General features: G+C 44.6%; 1 protein-coding gene across 1 annotated transcript in view; it reads right to left on the minus strand.

Annotated features, from left to right (window-relative positions):
* Positions 1 to 13,888, minus strand: part of LOC117990003 (fibrillin-2-like) — a 79,107-nt gene that overhangs the window by 4,346 nt on the left and 60,873 nt on the right. Inside the window, exons 32-52 of the mRNA XM_034977425.2 lie at positions 13,314 to 13,460; positions 12,641 to 12,757; positions 12,452 to 12,555; positions 11,956 to 12,217; positions 11,404 to 11,728; positions 10,692 to 10,925; positions 10,087 to 10,256; positions 9,386 to 9,587; positions 8,811 to 8,930; positions 7,830 to 7,987; positions 6,897 to 7,237; positions 6,205 to 6,424; positions 5,580 to 5,753; positions 5,155 to 5,263; positions 4,473 to 4,757; positions 3,884 to 4,031; positions 3,319 to 3,463; positions 2,755 to 2,961; positions 2,480 to 2,634; positions 1,901 to 2,140; positions 1,230 to 1,320 (exon numbers count right to left, since the gene is read on the minus strand). Of these exons, the coding sequence (XP_034833316.1) occupies positions 1,230 to 1,320; positions 1,901 to 2,140; positions 2,480 to 2,634; positions 2,755 to 2,961; positions 3,319 to 3,463; positions 3,884 to 4,031; positions 4,473 to 4,757; positions 5,155 to 5,263; positions 5,580 to 5,753; positions 6,205 to 6,424; positions 6,897 to 7,237; positions 7,830 to 7,987; positions 8,811 to 8,930; positions 9,386 to 9,587; positions 10,087 to 10,256; positions 10,692 to 10,925; positions 11,404 to 11,728; positions 11,956 to 12,217; positions 12,452 to 12,555; positions 12,641 to 12,757; positions 13,314 to 13,460 (3,954 nt within the window). The remainder of the gene's footprint in view (positions 1 to 1,229; positions 1,321 to 1,900; positions 2,141 to 2,479; positions 2,635 to 2,754; positions 2,962 to 3,318; positions 3,464 to 3,883; positions 4,032 to 4,472; positions 4,758 to 5,154; positions 5,264 to 5,579; positions 5,754 to 6,204; positions 6,425 to 6,896; positions 7,238 to 7,829; positions 7,988 to 8,810; positions 8,931 to 9,385; positions 9,588 to 10,086; positions 10,257 to 10,691; positions 10,926 to 11,403; positions 11,729 to 11,955; positions 12,218 to 12,451; positions 12,556 to 12,640; positions 12,758 to 13,313; positions 13,461 to 13,888) is intronic.

Genomic DNA, 13,888 nt, shown 5'->3' on the forward strand with positions numbered 1-13,888 from the left:
AATATCTATCTATAATATCAATCTATCTCATCATTAAATATGATGAGATAGATCTATAAGTCCACACGCTATAAGCTAAGCCGTTGCAATGTCTCTTCCAATTTTAGAACACATCAATCTATCGTCAGCCCATTGTTGTGTCTCTTCTCAGAAATGGAAGACTTTAAACCATAGTCTACCACACTGATCAAGTATGGATTGGTAGAATTTACACACCCTTTATAGGCCCTCAGGCATGCCGGTTTCCTCACAATATTTTTCCTTCACCCTTCAAGCAAGTGATATTTAATTGCTTAAAACGCGCTTAACTCATGAGTCTTTTATTGTACGTTGATGCCACTACGTAAGAAATCATTTCACAAGTATCAACAACAGTTGTACAAAGTTTCAACTCAATTGGTTGAACGATGCGCAAACTACGACACATAACCAATATTAATTTTTAACTATATCTATAAAAGAAAGAAGAAGAAAGAAGCACAGCAACCAACAAATGTCTACTACCTAAACTTTGGGCTTAAATCACACCCTTGTATAGTTTGGTGGCAACTAACCACGAGTTTTTTAATTTTATTTTTTAAACTTCAGATACTAGTTAGCCCTTGACTGCAATCTCACCTGGTGGTAAGTGACGATGCAGTCTAAGATCGAAGCGGGCTAACCTGGAAGGGGTATGGCAGTTTTTAGTAAACCCATGCCCCTTTGGTTTCTACACGGCATCGTACCGGAACGCTTAAGCGCTTGGCGGCACGGCTTTGCCGGTAGGGTGGTAACTAGCCACGGCCGAAGCCTCCCACCAGACCAGAAATTTAGAAATTATAAAATTCCAGATCCCTGCCGGGAATCGAACCCGGGACCTCCCACTAATAAGACCATAGCGCTTACCACTGCGCCAGGGAGCTCGTCGGTTGGAGAATACAGGTCTTCAAGGGGAAGGAAGGAAGATAATTTTTGGTCTGGTGGGAGGCTTCGGCCGTGGCTAGTTACCACCCTACCGGTAAAGCCGTGCCGCCAAGCGATTTAGCGTTCCGGTACGATGCCGTGTAGAAACCAAAGGGGTATGGGTTTACTAAAAACTGCCATACCCCTTCCAGGTTAGCCCGCTATCATCTTAGACTGCATCATCACTTACCACCAGGTGAGATTGCAGTCAAGGGCTAACTTGTATGTGAATAAAAAAAAATGAAAAAAAGAGTTGTAAAATAAAAGGTAATTGTAATGAATCTTACGTCTACTGCGTCGTTTGCGTCGTCTGACTAGAGTAGTTCCGTTCGCGTACACTATACCTTCTTCTGGAGCTCTGCGTCTTCGTCCGTTTATCTGTAACAATGTTCAATACTTTCGTAACCATGAGGTATGTTTACCATCATTCATAAAACTATCATGAGTAAATTGGCAGAAACGGCATTCAGATGTTCGATCAATAGTTTTAGAAATTATCGAATATGCGCACTGTTTGTTTTGGCAGTGATCAGAGAGAAACCTATCAGGACTTATCAATCGATCAAGGAAAGTGCATATCGTCTGCAACCGCTAGAAGTCCATTGCAGACCTAGGTCTCTTGTATGGATTTCCACACAACACGGTCTTGATGCCGTCTGAATCCAGCGGTATTCTGCGAGTCGTTTGAGGTTATCTCCCCAACTAGTGGAGAGGTCTGCAAACGTTACGCTTTCTGGTACGTGGTTACCATTCTAGCGCCTTGGAATCCCAACGTCTGTCAGTTTTTCAAACTATGTGCCCCTGCGCAACCCATTGAGCTATGATGGAGCTATGTCAGTCACTCTGGTTCATCTACGGATCTCGGAAGAGAAACTAGTAACACTAAACACTCAGTTGGAGATGGAGGGAGCTACTCTCACTCCCAACTGAGTGAGAGCGAGTGGGGAAGATACAATACCTTGCAACTGAAGCAACCTTCCGTAGATATCAGCTCATTCTTGCCACCAATCTTGTATTGATCCCGGACCGGGAACACAGGAGCATCTCCGATATCATCAGGTGGTAACGCTCCGTCCAGTGCCGTCAGGCAATGTCCGGCGCCGACAAGTTGGTAGCCAGTCGGACAACCACATTGGAATGTTTCGCCGAATGATGTACACCCGAAGAGGCAGTTCGCTGTTGCACAACCACCAGCCAACTGGAAAAACAGGTAAACCAAGATAAGTTTCGTTTAAAAAATAATAAGGGAGTTATCAGACAATAAAAAATTAATTTAGTTCTGGAATGTGGGTAGGTATAAAGAAATAACCAAGATTGTTCTAAAAACCATACCGAAGTGAGAACTTCCTCCTTTTTGGAAGCAAACTTTCTTCTAAATACTATTAAAAAATTGTTTTATAAGAATTTCAATAAAAATCTACCGAATGAAGAAAACACGACATTTTGAGACTGAACTTTACCTTGAATTTAAAGTTTTAGTTATAAACTAGATGTTTGAGTTAGAATTGTGAGCTAACCAAGGTAAGGTTGACCATACCTGCAAGCATACAGCATGTCCGGCGTCCCAGCCGTAGCCGGCAGGACAGCCGCAGCGGTAGGCGCCGCCCACCGGGAAGCACGGCGAGCCGCCGCACGGCCCGCCTGCGCAAACGTCCATCGGCACACAAACACCGCTAGAAGACCTCGTTGTACCTGTGAGAAAACAATAGTCAAAAGAGTACTCACAGAACTATCCCAGAAAAATAGCCCAGCATCATAAAAAAAAACAGTTCCAGTGCAATAGCAATTTTCGGGACTTATATCAACACAAACCTTGCGGACAGTCGCATCTGTATCCACCGGCGTAGTTCCTGCAAGGCGCCTGGCAGCGGCCGTCTTCACACTCGTCGCGGTCCAGGCAGCGCGTGCCCGTGATGTCGAGCCGGAACCCGCGCGGACACACGCAGCGGTACGAGCCCATCAGATTCACGCACTTGCCAGGGGTCGGACAAAGCCCTTCCTCGTGGCATTCGTTGATATCTGTAGGGAAAGTACAGGGCTTAATCTATATCAGGGTTTCAAGCGCTGTATAAAAGGGTTTTAAATCACTTCCTATTTGTCTTATCTGCCACTTAGTCGTCTTTAGTTTGGTGTGCGGTTGGCGCTCGCTTATAATATTAGTACCCTATCAAATCTGGAAGTTACATAACTAATAAAATCCAGAACAGAATAGGGTGAAGAAGATTCCAAACTTTTCTCTTAACATGAATCGTAAACGTTTTAGCCTAGCCAACTAAAAATTTTACTATGGATTGGTAAAAAATTGGTATCTACTGAATTTTTTTGCGTACAAAGCGCTCCGGCAAAGGGGTATAGAAAGGGCCTGGAGTAGCTTACCAACACAAGCGTCCCCGCGTTTCTCGTAGCCTTCTTGGCAGGAACACTCGAACGATCCCTCCGTGTTGGTACACGTTTGCTGGCACGTGTGCGTGCCGCGCTCACACTCGTCGATGTCCCTGCAGTTGGCGCCATCTTCGTCCACCTAGCAAAACAACAGTTATTACTGAAGTGTAACTTCTTCACCTCCATTACAAAATGGCGTCTATTTTCAAACCTAAGATGGATAACCAAAACTTTTGTTATGCCCGCAGCTTTGAGGGTTTTAAGAGTGCTAGTCACGAAAATTATATTCATTCTCAAATTCAAGATTTTGGATACACATAATGTTTTTTTTCTTTCAACAAATTCATTTAAAAATAGCGTGGACTTTGACTCTCAGTACGTTCATGGACAGTGGTTCTCAAGAAATTATATAAAAGATCTTTAATTCAAAGGTACCAGGAAGACAGACGACATCAGACGAGTCGCAGGGAGCCGCTGGATTTAGGTGGTGCAAGACCGTGGCGTGTGGAAGTACCTACAAGAGACCTATGTCCAGCGGTGGACGTCTATCGGTTGATACCTCATATCCAGTCCTGCACAGACACTCGTACGAGCCCTCGGTGTTCTTGCAGAGATGTTCGCACGGGCTGCGGCGCGCGTTGCACTCGTCGATGTCAGCGCAAATGTCACCCGCTGGCTTGAAGCCGCGACCGCACACGCAACGGAAACTGTCAAAAATATGCTCAATCTGAGTTGTTCATTAGGGCAGATTATCAAAGCCCGGGCATTACATGCACAGCAAAGAAAAGCTTAGTGCGGAAATCTGCCCAGAAGGAAGAAAGGAAGAACACGGGCTAAATGATACTTAGAGATTATGGCCCTTAATAATTTCTACAGATATTTCAGTGACAGAGAATTCTTAAGAATTAAATTCTTAAAAATTAAAAAGATCTTGGCTTCAGAAGTTTTTGTCTTGGAGAATTAAGGAGCTGGCAAACAAAACCAGGCATGTTTCAACAGCTAACCAAAAAATAGCTACTCAATAAAGTTTCTGTTTGAAAAAGAATTTTTGGTATTCTTTTCCATTGTTTTTTCTGAAAATTAGTACCTTCTGATTCGTTCTAAATCTATTATTGTAGACTAGTCTCCTGTTTTTGTTGAACACGTACCTGCCAATGGTGTTGATACACCGTCCCGGCGCGCACAGCCCCGGCATGGCAGCACATTCGTCTATATCACCGAATATGTCCGGTATCAGTCCGTCCCCGCCCCCAGTACCCCCACCACCTCCGCCTCCGCCCCCACCCCCACCAGTTCCGCCGTGTCCTCCGCCCATGTTGTCCGAGATGAGGTTAGGACGGGAGCAGAGGTCCATGCGTTCAGGGGTCCCTGGTAAAGGACACAGTTCGCACTCCGGTCCCCATGCTACTCCGAGAGTGCAGCAACATTGTGCTCTGAAAACACATGGGATGGGTTTAATTGGCTTGTTTATGTGAATAGGGGCCTACTGAAAACTCAGCTGGTAAAGCCACAATACCAACCCGACTATTTGTTATTAGTTTTCCACATAGCCTACTTATTTAAAATCAGTGTAGAATATCCCAATCTAATAAAACATCATTAATTTGTATAGTAATTAGATAAGGCTTGTAATATTTAAAAAAAATCTACGAGCCAAAAATATCAGTGGGTGTCACTTTTTTGAGTCACCAACCAATCACAAACATGTTTTTAAAAAACATTCAAAATTAAATTTGAAAATGTTTTCAAAACACATTCGAAGTTCAATTAGAAAAAATAGTTTCGTTTGTGATCGGTTGGTCATTCAATTTAGTACCTAGTCATACTCACTTGGTAACTTGTGTAGGTGGAGTGGGTGTCGATGCCAGCGACCTCGGCCAAGGTTCCGGTACGCATCTCCCTGACACAAGAGATCTGTGGCACATTCCCGTACGACGATCTGGAAAGAAAAAAAGAATCTATAGCAACAGCAACTTCCTACTCCTGCCACTAACCCCCCCCCCCCCCCCCCTCAACCCCCCAATTTATTTGATTGTTCAAACGGAATCAGCCACAATGTTTGGTATTTTAAGAGCACCATCTTTTTTCCCGTCCAATTATAATATGGGTACCTTCAAGTCAAGAGTGAATAGGCATCTTCTAGGCAAGCGCGCTCCATCTTAGGCTGCATCATCACTTGCTACCCAGGTCTGATTACTCTGATTGCAGCCAAGCGCTAGTCTAAAAAAAAGAGCAGCAGTTATAAAGACGCTTACCAATGCAAGATTGTCCGTCCTCACTGGGCTCATAGCCCGCGTCACAGTCACACGTGTAGCCACCGTCGGTGTTGATGCACACTCCGGGGGAACAGCGGTCCGAGTGTTCCGCACATTCGTCGATGTCTTCGCAGGCATCGAGCGCGTCGTGGGGAGCTGATGTTCTTTTGTAGCCTGCGGGACAAAATTGGCAGCTGATGAATCTGTGATAGCCTAGTGGTTATGAAATCCGCCTTCTAATTGGAGGTCGGGGGTTCAATCCCGGGCACGCACATCTAACTTTTCGGAGTTATGTGCGTTTTAAGTTAAAATATCACTTGCTTTAACAGTAAAGGAAAACATCATGAAGAAACCTGCATGCTTGAGAGTTCTTTAAAATTCAAGCTTTCCCAACTTTTTAGCTTATGCGCCTCGCTCAACGTTACGCTAAAAATATTACAACCAACCACCCCTTAGGAGCCAAATGGGCAGTCGAAATAATTCTTTATTTCATCCTCTTAGGGCTTAAAGGGAGGAAATAGGGGTTTGAAATTTGTGTTGTCCACGCGGACGAAGTCGCAAGCATAAGCTAGTCTCTAATATATAGAGTTAAATTTTCTGTAATCCATTGATAGACTAAGGTTACCTTCAGGACACTTGCAGATGTAGGAGCCAACAACGTTTTCGCACGCGTGCGGACACACGGCGGGATCAGCGGCGCACTCGTCGACGTCTCGGCAGTGGATGCCGTCGGGCGCGAGGCGGTACCCGAAGGGGCAAGTGCAGCGGAATGAGCCTGCCGTGTTGTGGCAACGGAACGAGCAGGCTGCTCGGCCCTCCGCGCACTCGTCTATGTCCACACACGTCTGTACAACCAAATTAAGTGGCGTCAAAGATAGTATTCATGAGTACATTTCAAATTGAGACGAGCTTGAAGAATAGGAACTTTCGGTTATTTTTGCTGCTAACTTCGACAGGAATAGAACTAAATAGGTACAAGATTTCTGTTTAGTCACGAGAAGTGGGTGTTTTATAAAATTAGTTCTAAAATTTATTGATGAAAGGTTGATTATAATAGCTATTATTGGCTTGGTCTGTTTAACTGGACATAGGAGGGTTCTGTCATAGTTAGTAAGGTACGGACTGACAAAGTATTGTCGCTTATAGAATCAAATTTCGATTGAAGAATAGAGAAAGTGAGTGATGTGGGTTTATATAATTGCCACGCTTCTTCCAGACTATGAAGGTCCAAGCCAATTGTAACTTACTATAGTTCAAATTATCAACAATTTTTTTATTATTTCATTTATCACTGTATAATTTGTATGTTGTACAAACCTGTTCTGTCCCCTGCGTAAAACCATAATTACATCTACACTCGTATCCGCCCGGGGTATTGGTACATGTCCCATTGCCACATATCCTGGGATCAGTGGCACACTCATCCGCATCTACGCACGCCAAGCCCGTGTCATCCAGTATGTATCCAGGGGCACAGTCACACCGGAAAGACCCGTCGGTGTTGATACAGTGGCCTCCCTTACAAACGTCGGGGCGGACTTTACATTCGTCGAGGTCTTGGGTGAGGTTCGGTCGGCCCATTCCTCCTTGACAGATGCGGAGGAACTCTGGAGAATCAGGTGCAGGGCATCGTTCACAATATCTGCCCCAGGCCTCTCCTGTAAATTTAAGATGGATTATATTACGACTGCCGCAAAACAAAAATTATGAGAACTATAGCTGAAATGAATTTTAAAAAACAGATTTAGTATATTTTAGCGTTTAAACTACCGTGAGTGATTTCCACTGAGATTTAGTATAATTGACAAGAAATATTATGATACCAATCAAATCTAACTTTTTCAAGGAGTAAGTATTCTATATTTTCATATTTGATTTTCTTGAGAAGAAAAGGGAAGCTAATAATTTAAATCTAAATCTCAACCCATCGCTCGCCAGCCTATTACTAAGTACGGATCCTATTTCACTTGCTTTAACGGTGAAGGAAACCATCATGAGGCCCGGGAGTTCTCCTGTCTACATAATGTTCTCAAAGGTGTGCGAATTGTTACAATCGGTACTTGGTCAGCTCGGTGGATAATATCCTAAGCTCTTCTCATTCTGAAAACAGACTCAGGAAGCTGTACCGCCAAGTAAATTCACATTGTAATAATATGGCTATTTACATAACAGATTTCTCATGCCAGAAACCTTACTTATTATGAATACACATAAATATTGAAGTTTTAGTTTTAAAATATTGGTTTTAACCTTCAGAACAGCAACACTCAGGTCTTCCCAGCTGCAAAGGTCGTGCCTTGTGACACCTTCCAGCGTTCCACTCATCATAACACAGTTCTTTTCGCTCGTCCACGCACACTGCAGCTGCCTTGTCGAATCGCCAACCAGGGGGACAATCACAACGGTACCTAAAACATTTATGATTTTTATTAAATTTTGTAAGATGATAGTTTTGTATTAAACAGAACAGCAGTAAGTATCTTCTGTATTATAGGATCGTTGTCTTCAACAACTTACAGTGCGACAAGGGTCTATTGGCACTTGAATGACATTGGCAGGGAGGCGCTGTTGAAGAACAAAGGCTTAGAATATTCAAACAAGAACAAAGGGGACACTCGACGGCAACGTTGGTTCCGATTTTTTGGTCGCGCTGTATAGCGCTTGGCTGCAATCAGATCTGCTGGCTAGTGATGATGCAGCCTAAGATAGAGTGCGCTTGACTAGAAGATTGACTCTTGAAGGTACCCATATTAAAATTGGAGAGGGAAAGATGACAAATGTAAATTGAACAGAAGTGTCTCTTTATTTTATGATCGTAGTCATCAACAACCTATGGACTTTCGCTGCTGAACATAGTTTTTTGTAAGGATTTCCAGACTCCACAGACCCACCCCTATCTAAATTCAGCTATTTCCTGCAACTCGTCTGATGTCGTCTGTCACCTAGTGGGGGGTTTTCTTACGCTGCGCTTTTCCCCATTTCAGCCTATTGAGACCCCAGCGATTACCGATTCTTCGCATTATGTGCCCCGCCCATTGCTGCTTGAGCACATTTAACAATCAGTACCCAGCAGCTTAGCACAACAAATAGGAAGGAACGGACTGAGGAAATACTGGAGGTTTCCAGTGTGCATTATTAGGCGAGACAGAGGTCCTTTGAAAAAGGACCCTGAACGAGTTTAAAACTGCTCGGACACTCTCCGACTAATCGCATGACTCAAGATAAACTCACCCTCCATTAAAGTTATGGCACTCCCCACCAGCACAGACGTACTGCTGTTCCCTGCACTCGTCTCGATCCACGCAGCGCTTGCCCATCAGCCGCCAGCCGATGCCGCACGAGCATTCATACCTGGTGACAACATGGTTTTAGAGTTGAAAGTAATTTAAATAGCACGACTTTCTTCCGTATCTTTTCCGCACTTAGAAGTAGCCGTCCCTTATAGTGAGACCCCTGGTGCGGCTACCCGCCGGATCACTCACACCCAGGAGGTCAGCGAGGACTTTGAGGAGTGATGCTGGGGAGCCAATGTATGTACACTCTAGGGATGAGACGTATTTACGCTACCAGGTTTTAAAACCAGGGCTTCGCTTGGAAGTAGGGCGCTCTGGTGCGGGTGGAATTTACTTGCAAGTGATTCTTCACAAATACGATTGTGCTCCTTAAATATATGACAACACGGACCGATTTTCTATGCAATTATTTTTGCAGAGCAGTATGTGTCAGCTCGATGGGCTTTTGAAGTACCTAAGTGACGAAGTTTTTACCTCCTAACATTACTAAAATATTGTTAAAACATAACTTACCCTCCATTAGTGTTGGTACAAGAAGGCGATCCATCTCGTCCACAAGGTGACGGCAGCTCGGTACACTCGTCCACGTCACGACAGTTTCGTCCGTCCCCAGTGAGCGTGTACCCCGGGGCGCACTCGCAGCGGAAGGAGCCGGCGGTGTTGCGACAGCGGCCGTTGCGGCACACCATGCCTCCTTCACGACATTCGTTGATGTCTGAAAGGCAAGAAATACACTATCACTGCATACATGCACCTAAATATCCATTATAGTTGAGCCATTACGGACGTGCGAACTGAGTCATAAATCGTTACAGTCATAGGATTGTGAGAATGCCGCAGAGTCGTTATCAATAAAAGGATGCCGTTCGGACGGTCTAATTTTGGATTGTTTCCTCTTGCTCTTAACCTGTAATCGACTATCGACAAATCCTTTTTTTTACTGTTACACCCATCATAGCATCATGTTGCAGTTCCATAAGGCCTGTAATTGCGAGCGAGAGGTCTGATAAAAATGATGTATGGCTCAGTTCGTACGCTCGTAATGGCTCAACTATAGTTTTATCGTATCCAAATAGTCTAGTGACTGTTCATCGAAACAACCTAATGGAAGAGTAAGAAACCGCTCATCATGTCTGTGGAAATTCGACCACGTGGTGACTTCGACTATCTGAGAAGCAGTTGTAAAGAAGACTAGCAATGTACATTCAACTCACCGATACAATCATTATTCGCGCCGGACTTGAAGCCCTCATCGCAATGACACGCATACGTGCCGGGAAGGTTCTCGCACGTGCCGTTGCGGCACAGCGGACGCGGTCTGTTGCACTCGTCCACGTCACGACACACGTTGTCTCGAAGCATGTAGCCCGGCATGCACTCGCAACTGAAACCACAATAAATAACAGCTATAATATCAACTCCATCAAAGACCGTTTGAATACCAAGTAAGTAAATCTCTCGTGGCTTAAAGTTAAATAATGTAGCTTGCTTATAATTAGGTTATAAGGGTCTTCCAGCGCTGCGCTTTCCGGTGCGAGGTCGCCATTTTAGCACCTTGGGACCCTACGCCTTTTGGTTTTTAAACTATGTGACCTGCTTGCTCATTGCCACTTCAGCTTCACAATCCGCTGAGCTTGTCGGTTACTCTATAGTTCTCCTACAAATCTCCTGAACAAGTGATCGCATAGAAATATTCCAAGCAACAGCTCTCTCATCGCCCAATGAGTGACTCTGAGTTTTCTTATGAGGCCAATAATTGGGCCTCATAAGAAAATCGTCTACAATTTCGTTAGCCACTACAAAGTTTTGCGTTACTCACCGATAAGATCCAATAGTATTTCTACACTCTCCGTGTTCGCACAGCCTCTCGTCGGCACACTCGTCCACATCCTCACACTCATCCAGCGCGGAAGTGAGTCGGTATCCAGCTGGACACTTGCATTCATACGTTCCGGGAAGGTTCACACACTGCGCCAGGCCACGACAAGGGGTGTGACGGGTTGCGCATTCATCGATATCGCGGCAGAGGTGAGAGGTGTTGTCATGCTCGTAACTGGAAAAAGAATGGTAACATTTTTTATTTATTTATAAAAATAACGAGCAAATGTGCAGGCGGTTCACCTGGTGTTAAGTATCGCCGCTTATGAATATTTGCACCACAATAAAAACCACCACTGCGTTGCCGACCTTTCAGGAATTTGTTGGTCCAAACTTTGAATATCTCGATGTTGAAATCTAGTGGGAACACCGCCGAAGGGAGTTGGTTCCACAGTTTACATGTGCGTTGCGTGTCATGAGAAACCCTACAGACACGAAGCATTTGGTCTCTTTTTTATCAACAAGAGTACAATACGAGTGAGCGAGACGTGAAACATGAGAGCGTTCGTTCATGCAACACGTGATGGTTAATTCATTTTTTGGCATTATTATCTCTAAATGTTTATAAAACAGCTCTGCTTCACAAAATATTGTCTTGTGACCTTATAATTATCCAAACAAATTGTCTTAATGTAATATCCATCAGAACGTACCCATGATCACATCCACACTGGAAGCCAGTTGGTGTGTCGTGGCAAGTACCAGGCTTGCATAACTGCGGCATGATGTCACACTCGTTAATCGGCTTCGTCTCATTGGTCATCGGGTTTATATACTCTCCTGGCTTCTCTCCGCACAGCGCCATGTGTTCCTGGGACCCTTTGTCTGGACAGGCTTCGCAAGGCGCGCCCCAGGCTTTGCCAACAGAGCAGCAGCAAAGGTACTTGGTCTGGGGGACTCCCACGGCTGCAGAACAACGCCCCGTATCTGGGTCCCAGTCCATGTAACATTGTCTTTGACGGACGTCCACGCACTCCTCTGAAAATTAAGTGGAGTGTGTTAGAAAATATTAAAAATCCAAATAAAACTTTCAGCCGTTGGCTGCGATAGATTTAACTGACACAGAAGTTTCTATCGGGCCAGAGAAGAAATTTTTCATTTGATTTCCCCTTTTCCCTGGCCTTGACCTTATGAGTAGGTGTGTTGTTCTATCGTAAACAACTTGCCTTAGAAGAGCTGAAAAAAACATACACAATCGTACTTACTCCCATTAGGCATGGCCACGTATCCCTCGGGGCACAGACAGACGTAGGAGCCGGGCATGTTCCTGCACACGCCGGGGCCGCATATCTCCGGCCGCGCGCACTCGTCGATGTCCTCGCAGCGCTGCTCGTCTGCCGTCAACTGACGTCCCTCTCCGCACGTGCACACGAACGATCCGAAAGTGTTGGTACACGTGCCATCTTCGCAAAGTTCGGGATGTTGAGCGCACTCGTCGATATCTGCTAGTGTTACCACATATGATGGCTGAAATTAGAGACAATAAGTTGTTGCGTTTGCGGACCTTTTGCTGAGTTTCATGCAGTGCTGTTTCATTGTCAGACTTCAGTCAAGGGTTACGTCCTAGTATTTGGGGAATCTATTATGAACTCTATGGAAGAACCGCATGAATAGGAATACCATAGCAATACGAAATGCTTCTTAATTTGTCATCTTTGGTCAATGTTAGGTTTTATTCCTAAAATAATTCTTTTAACTTACGGGCTCCAAAACTGGTTGGTAACCAGGTCCGCCAGGACACAGCTGTCTGTAAGCTTCAGAGCCTGGCTCCGGGCACAGATCACAATAATTTCCCCACGCAGCTCCTAAAAACAAATTATATCCATAACTTCAAGGGCCAATAATTCAGGGTAAAGATAAGCTTTTAAATTTTTTCTAAAAAGCACTTACCCACAGAACAGCAACAGGCCGCCATTGTGCCGTCTTCAGATATCTGGTCACGGTCATGACACTGTTCAGTTCCTGATCGTAAATCAACTTTGCCGTAACAACGCGCCTTTCTGGAATCTGTAATACATTTTAATGGTAAGTAATATTAAAACTCATCATCAAAATAAGACGGGTTTGGCATTAGTTTACCACGCTGACCAAGTGCGAATTAGCAGATTGAAAATACGCACATAATTTTATTATAACTCCGAAAAGTTAGAGGTGCGTGCCTGGCATTGAGTCGTGTGAAAAGTGTTATGAGTTCTCCTTCTTCTCCTTCTTCTGCAGATACATAGTGCACCTTTGAGCCTCTATTTTAATTTTTATTTGTTCAAAGCAGCACTCATATGCTGTCAATGTGGAGCCAACTGAATAACTCCAAGATGGCCTCTGATACCATAACTAAAGAGGTCAATGTTCTACCTTAATGGTATAGTTCTTGCATTTCATGAAGGCCACTGTCTCATGCTTGTGTTTAAGTCGTATCGGTATGCGTCAGGTACACTTAATGTGTGCGTTTGACAGCGCTTGCTCGCGACTGATTGGTCCGACATGCACGCACACTTACGCAATGGCCATGTAAACGACCACAAGTACAGTGCCTTCGTGAATTGCAAGAACTGTATCTTCTTACCGTAACACGCGGTGCCATCAGACACCAGCTCGTAGTTGGGTGGACAGCGGCAAATGTAGGAGCCCTGCGTGTTGATGCACTGCCCGTACTGGCACGACTGCGGCGACTTGCATTCGTCCACGTCCGTGCAGTTGAAGCCCGGCATCACTTCAACATAAACCGTACGTTAGCTACAGCCTACACCATCATGAGGTGGACATGCAACATCAGACGAGTCGCAGGGAGCCGCTGGATTAAGGCGTGGCGTATCGCAGTCCAAAGACAAGTACTAGTACAAGTAAGTACAGTAGACGTATGTCAAGCAATGTACATTTTATCGGTTGAAATGATGATAAATGCTTATAGTACGCGGCAGAAAATAATGTGCATCGACCTTTAGAAGGAGATAGCGGATTTGTAGAGCATTGTCTCTATCGTTGAGACCGACAAAACGTCATATAGGGATGAGTGATACAGACAACGCTCTACAAACCCGAAATGTAATTCTAAAGACCAATGTACATTATTTTACAGTACTGTACATCATCGTGCAACGATGGAACTGCTGGATAGAGGTATTTAGCAAAGGTATCCAC

The sequence above is a fragment of the Maniola hyperantus genome, chromosome 17 (assembly GCF_902806685.2).
Source record: "Maniola hyperantus chromosome 17, iAphHyp1.2, whole genome shotgun sequence".
NCBI classification, from domain to species: Eukaryota; Metazoa; Arthropoda; class Insecta; order Lepidoptera; family Nymphalidae; genus Maniola; species Maniola hyperantus.